Genomic DNA, 14,218 nt, shown 5'->3' on the forward strand with positions numbered 1-14,218 from the left:
TTTCACTTACTTTAATGGTTTTACCCATTTAAGGAAATAAAGATTTATATCTTTTATAGGATACCAACTATTTAAACATCATTCACTTAAAGGGAGATTATAAGTGAATTCATTTCTCTAGGGCTGGCTACAATTACCTTACATGAGCGCTTTTGTATGGCCATTTAAGGAGAGATCCAAGAGGAAGATGGAGAGACTAAGACCATGGTGGTATGAGAGGTAGACCATCCATGTGCAAGTCTGTCACTTGTGGCTTTGATGACAGAATTGCTAAAGGGGGAAAGAATACAGTGTACTTGTATCTAAATAAATGAGTGTAAGCTGAAAAACATTTGCTTACTTGAACACCTGGGGTTAAAACCCCAAACAACTCACAGATAAAAAAGAAAGCAAGGATGCCTAGGGAGCTTAGTGAGTTAAGCGTCTGACTCTTGACTTCGGCTCAGGTCATGATCTTATGGTTCCTGAGTTTGAGCCCTATATTGGGCTCTCAGCTGACAGTGTGGAGCCTGCTTGGGATTCTTTCTCTCCCTCACTCTCTGCCCCTCCCCTGCATGTGTGTGCACGTGTGCTCGCTCGCTCTCTCTCTTTCTCTCTCTCTCTCTCTCTTTCTTTCTCTCTCTCTCAAAATAAATAAGCTTAAAAAATAAGAAATAAGGAAATAATTATAGAATCAAAAGGACAACAGCTAAGTGTACTTAGTAAACTTTAGGTTTTATTTAACTAAGTTATATATTTTATGGTTTGTAAGTAGAAAAGAGAAGTGGCCAATTTGTGTAGGAACTTAAATAAACAGTTACATTCCTAAGTGGGTAAATATAACTCTACTTGATTCAGTTATTCAGGCAGGTAGTTAATCTAACAAGGTGTCAAATACCATAATCAGCCATGGTCAGACTTTCAAAGAAGTGACATTGAAAGTAAATGTTTACATAACAGCTACATTTTAGGACAGTGAGTTAAGGGTAAAGTCTTTTTCTGTTGGGTTATTGTAATTTCTAGAATATTGGATATGTTTCTTCCTAAATCCCTTCAGTTTATTAATACCACAATGTAGAGGTTTGTTTCTTAAATTTTAAAATTTCATTTTCTCTTCAGATCAAAAACCCTTAGGAAGAGTATATTACATTTTGTCATTTAACTCTGAATGATAGAAGTTCATAACATTCTTTCCTAAAAACTATCTATATAGGAAGAAAGTAGCATCAAGAAGACTGTGGGAGGGCAGTGTCTCCCTGTCTTTCCAAATTGAAGCTGCACTGATCCTTTGACCCAGCAGCCCCTCCTTTGGGAATATGTTTGGGGAGGGAGGGAAGCAAGGTGCATAGTAGTGTTTATAGAATGTTATGTAGATAAGGAAAAAAAATAAGAAGTGTGATTCTTTTATTTACATAGAGAGACACGAGTAGGATACATGAGAAATTATTGAGCATAGTTATGAGGTTGTGCCAAAGAGGCAGGGGCCAGGTACAGGGGTTATTATACTTGGAGATAGAGAAGAATAAGACTTACCTTTATATACTTTTGCATCATTTTTATTTTTGAATCATATGACTATATTACCTATTTTTTTTTAAGTTTATTTATTATTTTGAGAGAGAGAGAGAGCATGAGCAGGGGAGGGGCAGATAGAAAGAATCCCACTCATTCCACACCACCAGCCCAGAGCCTGATGTGGGGCTTGAACTCAGGAACTGTGAACAGAGGTCTTTAGTCATTAATGCAGAGGACTACTAATGTGAAGGAACTTTTCTGACATTCTGGCCAAATGCCACTCAGTCATGTTCTATATGTATCTGCTTTCCTATAGATGCCAGAGGAACAAGCATTCTGTGTTTTGGTGAAAATCATGTATGACTATGGTTTACGAGATCTCTACAAAAACAACTTTGAAGATCTTCACTGTAAATTCTATCAGTTGGAGAGACTAATGCAGGTAAATGAAAATTAGGCTTTTATCACTCGGGCTTTTTGAATTACAGAAAAGTAATAAAAGTGATGAACAATAATGATTCATGAAAGTTTAATGGGATTCAACAGAAAATGTAGATATAGTTGGTCTCTGACCAATACCTACATTGGTGTTAATATTTATTTAACCATTTGGTCATTTTTAAAATAGTCTTCCATTTAAAATATTCAACTTTAATGTAGTGAGTTAAGTCAGTGAAGATTCCTAAGTATTATTTGTAAAGAAATGAACATATTTTCAGAATAAAAATGGAAATACCTAAGAGCTTTCTCCACCTTAAATAGCACCAGTACCATATTTAGGTCCACATGTACAGGACTCTTTGGGGGACAGAAAGGTATTGAAAGAGAATAAAAAACTTAAACATTTTAATATAGAGATGTGTTTAAAAATCTTTACTCATATAATGTCCTGATCTCAAACTGTTTCACAATATGTTTATGTAAATTTGTATGTAAGAGGAACACATTATTTTATCTGTGTCAAATATGACATAAAAAAGAAAGTGCAAAGCTAATGACTAGTGCTGATAAAAGGAATTACTGAGGAGCTTTGAAATTTGACCTGATGTTGGAAATCTTATATTTATTTTTTAAATGTTTATTTTTGAGATTGAGAGAGAGAGGCAGAGGAAGAGAAAGAGGGGACAGAGGATCTGAAGCAGGCTCCGTGCTGACAGCAGTGAGCCTGAAGTGGCGCTCAAACTCATGAACTGTGAGATCATGACCTGAGCCAAAGTTGGATGCTCAACCCACTAAGCCATCCAGGCATCCCTGTGCGTCATGTTTAGATGGCTTTCTCTATTTGGGGTATTGGGAATCCAAGAGGAATGTGAAGGAAATACACAAATGGATTGATTCCATGTTGGAGAAAAGTAAAATGGTAAGGGAGAAGGTTAGGGGGATGCAGCAACAGAGATACTGGTCAGAGCTCATTGGTACCACCTGTCAGGAAACCCGTAGGTATCTAAAGAGGCAAGTGAAGTCAATAGGAGACTGAAAGACTAGACCAGGGAAGACAGAAAATCAGCAGTGGAGTTAAGGACAACTTTACTAAAAAAGAATGTAGGAGGGTAGAAAACCTTAAACAATAAGAAGAAATGAAAAGGGGGTAAGATGTCAAATGAACTGTCAGCACAATGACATATGGGCATTGTGGAGAAAAAAGACTGTAGAAGAATCTGGTAACTATGGATATTAAAAGCCATAGGCTCTTTTTTAGAGATTTAATTCTTACAAGTAAATATTTGGGATTTTTCACTTCTTTACCTTTTATTTACAGAAGTGTACGTTTTTTTTTTTTTAAGGTCAGTATTCTTAAAAGCTTTAAGAGTCAAATAAATGTAACTGATAAATGAATAGCAAGTTTGTGGAACTATGAAGAAACCCAGGCACATTTTTCTGTTAGCATCTTGCAGTGGATGATCATTTGGACACCCAATTTGCATTACCTAATGGGTACCTCTGGGTGCTTTTTCACAAAGCAAGAAGTAGGGCTTTTCTTTTTGTTTTTGTGATCTGTTTATAAAAACATAACTAATGTGGGTTTTTACATATATTTGCTTTGTATTTCAGTTACAAGAATAGCTATGCTAATACTCTGTACTTTACCTTTCATGCTTTTGAAAAGCACTTACTTGTGTAAGTTGGAAGAAAAGGATCAGGGTAGCCTAAAGAAATTTTTAGGAGACATCCAATTTCATACATTATACTTCATCATTAGACTATAGGTGTTCTGTCAGAGCGAGCATTTCCCAAGAAACAAGAACAGTCAAGTGAGCAAGAAGTGATCTTTGTTATTTATTCATAACAAGTCTGCCATCATTTTCCTTGATTATCCTGTATCCCCCTTGTTCATCTCCTATCACTGCTTCTGTGTAATTCTGTATAATTACATAAAATTCAGTGGATGCCACAAAAAATTGAGAGTGGTCATAGAAAGCTTGTCCTCCATTACAGTTGTGGTAGGAAATAAAGCTTCTCAGTCTTCCTTCCCCTCAATTTTCCACGTTGACTTTTTAGGAGCAGTTACCGGACCTGCATAACCATTTTTGTGACCTGCACCTGGAAGCTCATATGTACGCGTCCCAGTGGTTTCTCACCTTGTTCACTGCCAAGTTCCCGCTCTGCATGGTCTTCCACATCATTGACTTACTGCTTTGTGAGGTAGAGCGGCTCCATCCCCCCTCCCTAAGCCAAAGTACAAAATACTTCTAGTTAAAGTGGATACAATTTTTATTTTACTTTTTCCTGTACTTCAAACCATAAATACCATAAAGTTCTCTTTGAATTTTTAGTAAAGACTACTTTAGTTTTAATTTTATTATTTGTGAGAAATGAAAATGTTTAGGCATATATAATTCCTACAAAGTAAGATGGGGTAATTAAATTTGCATAATTGAAATTCATAATAACCCTTTATCTGTGTAATAATATATTACTAACATAAAGGAGTTAAATAAATAAATTTAAAATCAGGTGTTTTTAATAGTAATGCAGTCATACTCCAAGAGTGAATATAAATGAAAATTATACAGTAATTTTTAATTTAATTTAACTTAATTTAATTTTACTCTATCCTATCCTATCCTATCCTATCCTATCCTATCCTATCCTATCCTATTCTATTCTAAATGCCAGTATAGCTAACATACAGTGTTACATTAGGTTCAGGTGTACAATATAGTGATCCAGCACTCCATACAACACCGAGTGTTCAGGGCGCCTGGCTAGCTCAGTAGTAGGTTAAATGTTGGACTGCAGCTCAAGTCATGATCTCACAGTTTGTAAGTCCGCATCGGGCTCTGTGCTGAAAGCTCAGAGCCTGGAGCCTGTTTCACATTCTGTTGTCTCTCTTTCTCTCTGCTCCCCCAACTCCGCCCCTCAAAAATAAATAAACATTAAAAAAAAGACACCTAGTGCTCATCAAACAAGTGTACTTCTTAATTCTCATAAACTATTTTACCCATCCCCCTACCTTCCTCCCCTTTGGTAACATCAGTTTGTCCTCTAGTTGTATAGTAATTTAATCCTCAATTCATAAGACATTTCAATTGTATATGATGTTTGAAATGCCTACCAGGTAACAGTGAAGTGATACAGTGAAGTTTCTACATCGTATAATTATATTTTCAGGTAGAATGTTTTGAAAATTAGTTTGCAGAATATTTTAGGTATCTGAATTTGTTTCTTTTATTGTTTTTATTTCCTTAGATGGTTAAATTTATTTACTCCTTGTTTTTGAAGGAGGAAAGGGCAGAGAGGGGAGAGAGTGAGAATCTCAAGCAGGCTCCACACCCAGTGTGGAGCCCAACACAGGGCTTGATATCAAGATCATGACCAGAACCAAAGTCAGGAGTCAAGTGCTTAACTGACTGAGCCACCCAGGTGCCCCATATTTACTTTACTCTTTTAAAGAATTAAGCAACATTACACATACATGCATCATATACTCCCGGTCAAAATGTCTGACAGTGATAGGAAAGCTGCTGTATTACATTTTTTATTATTGGGAATATATATGTACATGAATTATACTGTCTTCAGTTAGAAAGCTAGAGTAATCAAAAGTATAAACCTAATATAATCTGGATAGTTTTGTATTTCTTTTTTTTTAATAGTTTATTGTCAAATTGCTTTCCATATAACACCCAGTGCGCTTCCCCACACGTGCCCACCTCCATTACCACCGCCCCCCTTCCCCCCCCTTCCCCTTAAACCTTCGGTTTGTTTTCAGTATTCAATAGTCTGTCATGATTTGCATCCCTCTCTCTCCCCAACTCTCTTTCCCCCTCCCCCTCCTTATGGTCCTCTGTTAGGTTTCTCCTGTTAGACCTATGAGTGCAAACATATGGTATCTGTTCTTCTCTGCTTGACTTATTTCGCTTAGCCTGACGCCCTCGAGGTCCATCCACTTTGCTACAAATGGCCAGATTTCATTCTTTCTCATTGCCATGTAGTACTCCATTGTATATATATACACCACATCTTCTTGATCCACTCATCAGGTGATGCTGATAGTTTTGTATTTCTACACTACTTTTTATATACAACGTTTCCTCTTTCTTAAAAGTCTGACCATTTTAATCACGCTGGGGACTAGAAATTTCATTTAAAAAATAAGACTAAAGAAGATAAAATATGCCAGCTGCACAAAGTGAAGCTGTTATTTCTAGCCTGTCATAGCACTGACCATTTCATATGCAAGCAGCGTTGGGTCCTGCTTTCCGAGGTTCTAGTTGACAGTTGCCCAGGACTTGAAAGTTGCAGAGCATTTTGTAAGGGCATCAGAGTTTTAAACATGTATAATCTATTTTGATAAAGAAAGGTTGAGTGACTTGCTGAAGGTCACAGAATAAGTTCCCCAATTCTGAATATGTAACAGCTGGGGAACCTGAATGATAATGTAGTAGCTCCCCAATTTTTGTTTTTAACTGACAAATTCATTTCTAAAATGCCTATCTAAATTTAACCTAAAGGAAGAATGCAGAATTAGAAGCTAAAACTTTATCAAAGTCAAAATGGTGTGATCACAGTATACACAAATTTAGGCAGTTGTACTAAAAATTCTACTTGGCCTGATTATCCAAATTGATGTGGTGAGCAGTTCTTACTCTAATTCAGTGCAATGCTCTTCGAAAGTGAAAAAGCAAATTTATAGCTTTGAGTTCTGTGAACTTAAAGTAATACTAAAGTTTAGTTTTGATAAGTAAATATTCATAGGTCCTATTCATTTTAATCACTGGGGGACTAGAATTTTCATACTGAGCTGAGTTTAGTATTTCATGGTGTTTATAAAAAATAGGAAAGTGAGGGTATGAGCTTTTAACAGTTTTATCTTTATATATGGTAGGAGCTTGCAAATGTTAATATCCTTGCTTCATGTTTTTTGTTGAAAGAGACTATCTAATTTCATACTAGATTGTTCTCTACTGTTCATTATAGTAAAGAGAATGAAATTAATATGCTTAATTATATCAGTTAAATTGGATTTCTCAGTCACTTTTGGCAGAATAACAACACTATCCTTTAGTTCACTGGACTGATGACCTTCTAAAATTGTCTCTATCTCAATCATTCCATACCCGACAGTGAATATATTGTCCATGGGTCTTCTGGAACCCAGATTCATAATTTCTCAGGAAATTTTTATCTTGAAGATGCAGGAATTTCTAATGTCAATTGCTAAGAACATTCGTAGATTTATGGTAGGGAAACGAAAAGTAGATTTGTAAGACTTCTTATCAGTTACCGACTGTGATTTCTAGTTACAATGTTTGAAAGATCTTAATGCTTATTAAAATTAATAAGTATATTATATATTACTTTACCTCCACCTAAACCTATATTCTGTAGTTGTTAAAGGAAGTTGCATAGCTTTACAAAACATGGAGTAGGTTGTAATCACAGGATCGTGGCAACCAGAGAAATAAATAATAACATCCCTCAACAGTTCAAAATAAATTTTATTGGGAAGGTTTATCAGGATATCCATTCTTTCGCTAACTCATCTTTGTCAGAGGATTATTTTGCAAAGGAAATTTTTAGATAAACTTTTATTTCCTGCCTGTCTGTGTTTTCTCTTTGCCCCTTTCCTTCTTGTAGTTAATAAACTATTTATATCAAAGCTCTTCTTTCATATGAGGTAGAATATTCTAAAAGGAGGAATAACAGTCTTAAATAGAATCATCTATAGGTACTTTTTTTGCCATATTTTCTTTTTTAGGAAAATGATTTAAATCTTCATGGCCACGAATTAATGTTTAGTGACAAACGGAACACTGAGAAATTCTCAGATGAAAAATTTGATTTTTTAGAATTTATCATTCTGTCCAAAAAACCCCAGAAGTGTTAATCTGCAGAATTATTTTGCTCAAAGATCCTATTGCAAAGTGAGAAAGACCTTGCGCTTGAGCCTTTTAGAAAGCATATCCTCCTCTCATATTTTCCTGTGCTATATGCTTTTCAGGATTTTTTCATTCATCTGGAGGTCAAAAATATGAAGCTAATTTAGTGGTAGAAAATTCTGGAAGATGTTAGTAGACTTTGGCAGTGCAGTTGGAATTAAAAACTTCTAGTTGTTAATAGTTGTATTAAAAATGTTTATATAAAGCTGAATAAATGGCAACTCAGGTTAATTCCCTTATTTAGTGGAGATGATGACATCAGAATTTTAAATTAGAGTTTGAAAAAACATTTTATTATGTTGAGATGAATGGAACTTTCTATAAATTATCATTTATCCAATAATTTAAATGAAAATCATTGTTTTTATAAAGAACAAAACCTTTTATGGTTTATTGTCTACCTCTATATGAGATCAGAAAAAGGCTATAAGAATTAACAGTAACAGTGTAAATATTGTGCTATTAACCCACCAAGAATAGAATAGTGCTTTTTAAAAAATGTTTATTTATTTTTGAGAGAGAGTAAGAGAGAGAGTGCAAGCTGGAGAGAAGCAGAGTGGTGGGGGGTAGGGGAGACGCAGAATCCAAAGCAGGCTCCAGGCTCTGAGAGCTATTAGCACAGAGTCCTGTGTTGGGCTCAGACCCACAAACCGAGAGAACATGACCTGAGCCAAAGTCAGATGCTTAACCAACTAAGCCACCCAGGAGCCCCAGAATAGTGTTTTTTTTAAAGAACTTTTTGGGACACCTGGTGGCTCAGTTGATTAATTGTCTGACTTCGGCTCAGGTCATGATCTCATGGTTCATGTGTTCAAACCCCACATCAGACTCTGTGCTAAAGGCTCAGAGCCTGGAGTCTGCTTCAGTTTCTGTGTCTCTCTCTCTTTCTTACCTTCCCCTTCTCATGTGCTCTCTCTCTGTCTCTCAAAAATAAACATTTAAAAAAGAACCGTCTGTTGAAGTATAACAGATTAAAAGAAAATGTGCAAGAATTAATGTAAAACATGGTGATTTTTCATAAAGTGAACATAACTTATGTAACAAGCACCCAGATCAAAAAGAAGCAGAACACAGTCTGATTTTCAGAAGCCCCCTCCTCTGTTTCAGTGCCCCTGCCTTCCTTCACTGCCTCTCTGAGTAACCACTGTCCTGATTTCTAACTCCATAGATTAGTTTTGATTTTTTTTGAACTTTATTTAAATGGAATAGTAGAATATGAACTCTTTTGATGGAGGTTTTTCATTTATCACTATGTTTGTGAGATTCATCCATATAGTTATATCTAGGCATGGTTCATTTGTTCCATTGTACGAATATATTAAAACGTGTCCATTTTTCCATTGTATTGTTGATGGACATTTGGGTTGTTTCCAGATTAGGGTTATTGTAAATAGTGTTGCTATGAACATTCTTCAACTTGCCTTTTCTTTTCTTTTTAATCTTTATTTATTTTTGAGGCGGGGGAAGGGCAGATGGGGGCGGGGACCGAGGATCCAAAGAGGGCTCTGTGCTGATAGCAGCAAACCCAATGCAGGGCTTGAACTCCTGAACCGTGAGATCCTGACCTGAGCTGAAGTTGGATGCTCAACTGACTGAGCCACCCAGGCGCCCCCAACTCATCTTTCAGCAAACATCCAAAGGTGCTTCTGTGGGTCCCTCCATAGGAGGGGGATTGCCGGCATGTATACGTGTATATAAGGGTTTAGTATATGGCACCAAGCAGCTCTCCAAAGTATTTTGAACATTACCTTTTGAGTTGTTTTTATTTAGTGAAAGTCTTCTTGTGATCAAAGGCAGGTTTTTTATTTTGTTTTGTTTTGTTTTGTTAGAGAGCAGATCCTAGATCAGATTAGAGTTCATGAATATGGAACAAAATAAAACTCATTTGGTTGAAAACTCAATCACTTGATTTCTGAAGTTGCATACAGATGGGAACTAAGAACTGAATCTAAGAGCTGAGTCACTTTTTAAAAAATGTTTTATTTATTTTTGAGAGAGAGCAAGAGCCCAAGCAGGGTAGGGGCAGAGAGAGGGGAACAGAGGATCCAAAGCAGGCTCCATGCTGACAGCATCGAGCCTGGTGTGGGGCTTGAACTCACAAACTGTGAGATCATGACCTGAGCTGAAGTTGGGTGCTTAACTGACTCAACCACCTGGGTACCCTGAGCTGAATCACTTTTGTGCTTATAGGAGAGAAATTAAGCCAGTGGGAAAAATCCAGCAATATATTCCATTATAGAAGAAACAACATAGAGACAGTTTGACATTGGAGTGTAGATATTTGGCTTTTTAATTAGCTCTTCCTGTGTCACTTTGTGTATGTAACTTTACCTATATATGTCTCAGTTTGTTTCTCTATAAAACGATGCTAACAAAACCCATCTACCAGGTTTATTTTAAGGATTGAAATGAAAATATGAATATAAAGTGCCTGCTACACAGTAAATATCCAGTTAATAATATTACTCTTCATTCTGCTCTATCTACCTGTATAGCTCTTTTATTGCTTCTCAGTTTCTTCAGGTAACTAGATGACTTCAGAGATTCTTAGGAGAATGGGTTAGCTGTTGGTTCTTTCTTACCTTTCTAACCACCTTTGTTACCCTCTAGCTGAGATACATTTTTTGCTAAAGCCAAAATTTTATCTATTTATCTTCATGGAAGTTGAATTCTGTTTCATCTTGACTAGTGATTGAAGTCGTCCTTTTGAAGTATTTTTTTTCTACCTCCTTTCAGAGATATAAGAACAGTATTTTAGTCTTGACAAGATAACTAACAGCTGATGTTTGAAATTAACTCTTATCGGATAGTTCAACTTTTGGAGTATCAAATATATTCAGCTTTATATAATAACTTGATATTTGGTGAAATGTAGGGAAATCATTGATCCTTCAAATTAGAATATATTTCCTGCCTCCCCTTTCTTCTTAGGGTGGTGAAAAAAAATGGTAGTACAATACTATGATATCTAATTAAATACCACCAACTGTATGGCCCCTTTCAAAACAGTTTTCTGAACCTGTTATCTAAAGAGTAGATTCATTCTATAATATTCTTTGTCCCCATTTTTCTTCCTCAAATAGTAATAATTGAGTTTTTTATTTGAGATGTCATTGATATATAACATATAAGTTTGAGGTATACAATTTGTTGATTTGATGCATTTATATATTGCAATATGATTACTACACTAGCATTGGGTAATAGCTTTATCAAGTGATATGTTGGATTCAAATGCATTAGAATGAGCATAGGAGCATAAACATAAATTTTCTAAAAACTTTAAGTGTCATAATTGGTCACAAGAATAGAAAAAATGCTTTAACCAGCCAATAAATAGTGTAAAGGTTATTTTAAAGTTTTACTTATCAATAGAAATCTTTAGGATTAGGGAAAAAAACCTCTCTAAAGGCTTGTTTTTAGGTCCTAACTTCTTTCTCCCGTACAACGGTTTTTATGGTTCTCACATCATTTGTCTTATAGCTCTTTCTTGTGTTTGCACTAATTTTGGCATTACAGAAAGAAGTAGAAACCTCAAGTTTAAATGGCAGAACTATTGTGTGTGATTCCTGTGACTTGAAAAGAATATCCACTCATTCATTCATTTATTCAACAAATCTTTATTGAACTCCTTCTGAATACTTGGCACCATTCTGGTTTGGGAATACAACAGTGAAGAAAAGCAGACAAAACTCTTGCCTTCATTAATTTTTTGTCCTTGTGTAGGATACAGACAATAAACAAATGACTAAGTAGAATATATATTTTAGGGGCACTTGTGTGGCTCAGTCGGTTAAGCATCTGACTCTTGATTGTAGCTCAGGTCATGATCTCACGATTCATGAGTTCAAGCCCCTCTTCAGGCTCCACGCTAACAGCACAGAGCCTGCTTGGGAATCTCTTTCTCCCTCTTCCTCTGCTCCTCCTGCTCAGTCTCTCCCTCTCTCTCTTTTAAAATAAATAAATATACTTTAAAAAAAACTTTAAAAAATAGTTTATCAGAGGCGTTAAGTGCTATGGAAAAAAAAATGAAGGAAGGGAAATGTGGCTGGTCTCATCAGGGACTTTTGGCCACTGTAGAGAATTTAGGTTTTACTGGATTGAGATGGGAAACAATTGGGTAGTTTAGATAAGGAGTGGCATACTCTGATATGTATCTTATCCTCATCACTCAAGTTGCCCTATTGAAAAAAGATTGTGGGAGAGTTCGAAGGGGAAAATGGGGGACCAGTTACAAGGCAATTGCAGTAATTTGGGCTGCTTGGACCAAGTTAGTGGTAGTGGACATGGTGAGAAGTGATTGAATTCTAGACAGATTTTAAAAGCATAGCAGACAGGATGATATACTGATGGATCATCTAGGGTAAGTTCACTGATTGTATATTTTCATTTAATGTAGTGGTGAGAGGGAAGGGGGTGCTGTACAGCTTCTGTACTTCAGGGAGCATCCTTGAGACATGATATTGAGGAGTGATGGGGGCATGATGTTGTTGCATGCTTTATTCTGGAAATGCTTGGCTTATAATTTCTCTGCAGTGTTTGTTCTAGAAGCAGGCTCTGGTACCCTTGGGATCATTTAAGGTAAATCTTTAAGAAATATAGAGGGTGGAATAATTACGAAAGATGATCAGTGGAGGAATAAGCATGTCAAACCTAGTATGTACTTTAAAATAAAGGTACATGTTTACTAGTAAAAATAGGAGTGGTATTTTGCTTCAGTAGAATAAGACTCACATGACTTCGAGGACTCACAAATATACCTCCAACCTGTTTCATAACGAGCCCACAGTATCTAATTATGTGTTAGTTCTCATAATCAGAACATATTTCACTGACTTAAAGTTATAGGGTATCAGGGTTTTTTTTTTCCAATAAAAATTTTTCAGTTTATCCTGAATTGGAATAACCAGAGTTACTTTATAGTCCTTCTTGTTGCAAAAAGCTCATGGTGATTAAACTGTGTAGCTTGTATTAAATAAAATGACATATTCTGTTACTTTTATGAGTAAATAAAATGTTTTTAAAAAGCATTAAGACATACAATATACTCTTCTATATCTATCTCCCTGGTTAAGAAACAAAATAACATGAACAAGTTTTGTTTATCATTACCTCTCCCAGGAAATACCCTCCCCACCTCCTTTGCCTTCCTCAGAGGAACCATTATACAGAATTCAATATTTGTCATTCCCATACATGTCTGTATTTTTATTGTGTATGTGTGTACTCAGAGGAGCAATTTACAGTTGAACATATTTGGAAAATATTGTACTCAGTGATTTTGAAGTCCTCTTCTAAAATAGGTCTAGGAAACTGTCTTCTATCTCCAAACCAGTGTCATGTACTATTCAGTTACCTTTTAACTGTTCTTTCCACTCGACTCCCTTTGATCCCACTATTCTCCATAGAATCCAGAGAGATTTTCATAAAACACCTATCAGGTCATGTCATTCCTTGACTGAAAACCGTTCAGTAGCTTCCCACTAAAGGAAACCCACATTGTTTTACTTGGTCTATAATCTTGCCCTTCCTTCTTTCCCAGGGGTGTCCTTGAGTCAGTCTTCCTCTCACTCACTATACTTCGACACTGGCCTTCTTTTAGTTTTTGGAACACTTAAGATCTTTTCAGGTTGAAAACGTGTGCATATTCTGTCTTTCCCTTCTGCTAAAATGCACCCTCTTTACCTGACTAATTCCTTCAGGCCTAAGGTTAAATATTACTTCCTCTAAGAAGCTGTTCCTGCTCAGCCATTCTTAAGTAGCCCAAACATTTGATAGCACCCTATAGTTAGTGGGGTTTTTTAAATTTATTTACTGTATATTACTTTTCAGATGCCTAGTTCTCCCACTAGATTCTAAATTTCTGAAAAGAGAAGCCAAAAGTGTAAAGAAGTCTCTTTTTTTGCACTACTGTATGCCTTGTAGTCAACTTGTAGACATACAAGGAATATCTATTGAAGGAAAATAGGAGTGAAAGATCAAAGGAAAAATTTATCATCTTTATTTAAATGTTTTTGTGAAATCCTGTAGGCTGAGAAAATGGCTTTGCTCTTGAGTTTTAAGAGAAAAATAAGTTAATATATCTAGAAATTCCTTCTGTTTTAGTTATAATATTTTAAGAAACAGAAACCCAGACACAGTAGCTCAAGGACAATGGGGGATTATTTTAACTAAAGGGAATCTAGGAGAAGATGAACAGGTTAGACCTCAGGAGCAGCAGGTGCCACAGAGACTCCAGGCACTCATCTCTCTTAACTCTTTATTGCTCTCTATGCATTGGATATTCTCCCTTCTTTCCCAACCTGCTTCTTTGTGGCTTCATTTTGCTTAGGGTCTGTGGT

At 36.0% G+C, this 14,218-nt stretch overlaps 1 protein-coding gene across 6 annotated transcripts in view; it reads left to right on the forward strand.

Moving 5' to 3' along the window:
• Positions 1 to 14,218, forward strand: part of RABGAP1L (RAB GTPase activating protein 1 like) — a 719,423-nt gene that overhangs the window by 448,750 nt on the left and 256,455 nt on the right. For all 6 annotated transcript variants that reach the window (XM_029935097.1, XM_029935100.1, XM_029935099.1 and 3 more), the window contains 2 exons: positions 1,811 to 1,936; positions 3,994 to 4,137. In XM_029935097.1, coding sequence (XP_029790957.1) covers positions 1,811 to 1,936; positions 3,994 to 4,137 — 270 coding nt within the window. The remainder of the gene's footprint in view (positions 1 to 1,810; positions 1,937 to 3,993; positions 4,138 to 14,218) is intronic.

Source organism: Suricata suricatta, chromosome 3, assembly GCF_006229205.1.
Source record: "Suricata suricatta isolate VVHF042 chromosome 3, meerkat_22Aug2017_6uvM2_HiC, whole genome shotgun sequence".
Classification (NCBI taxonomy): domain Eukaryota; kingdom Metazoa; phylum Chordata; class Mammalia; order Carnivora; family Herpestidae; genus Suricata; species Suricata suricatta.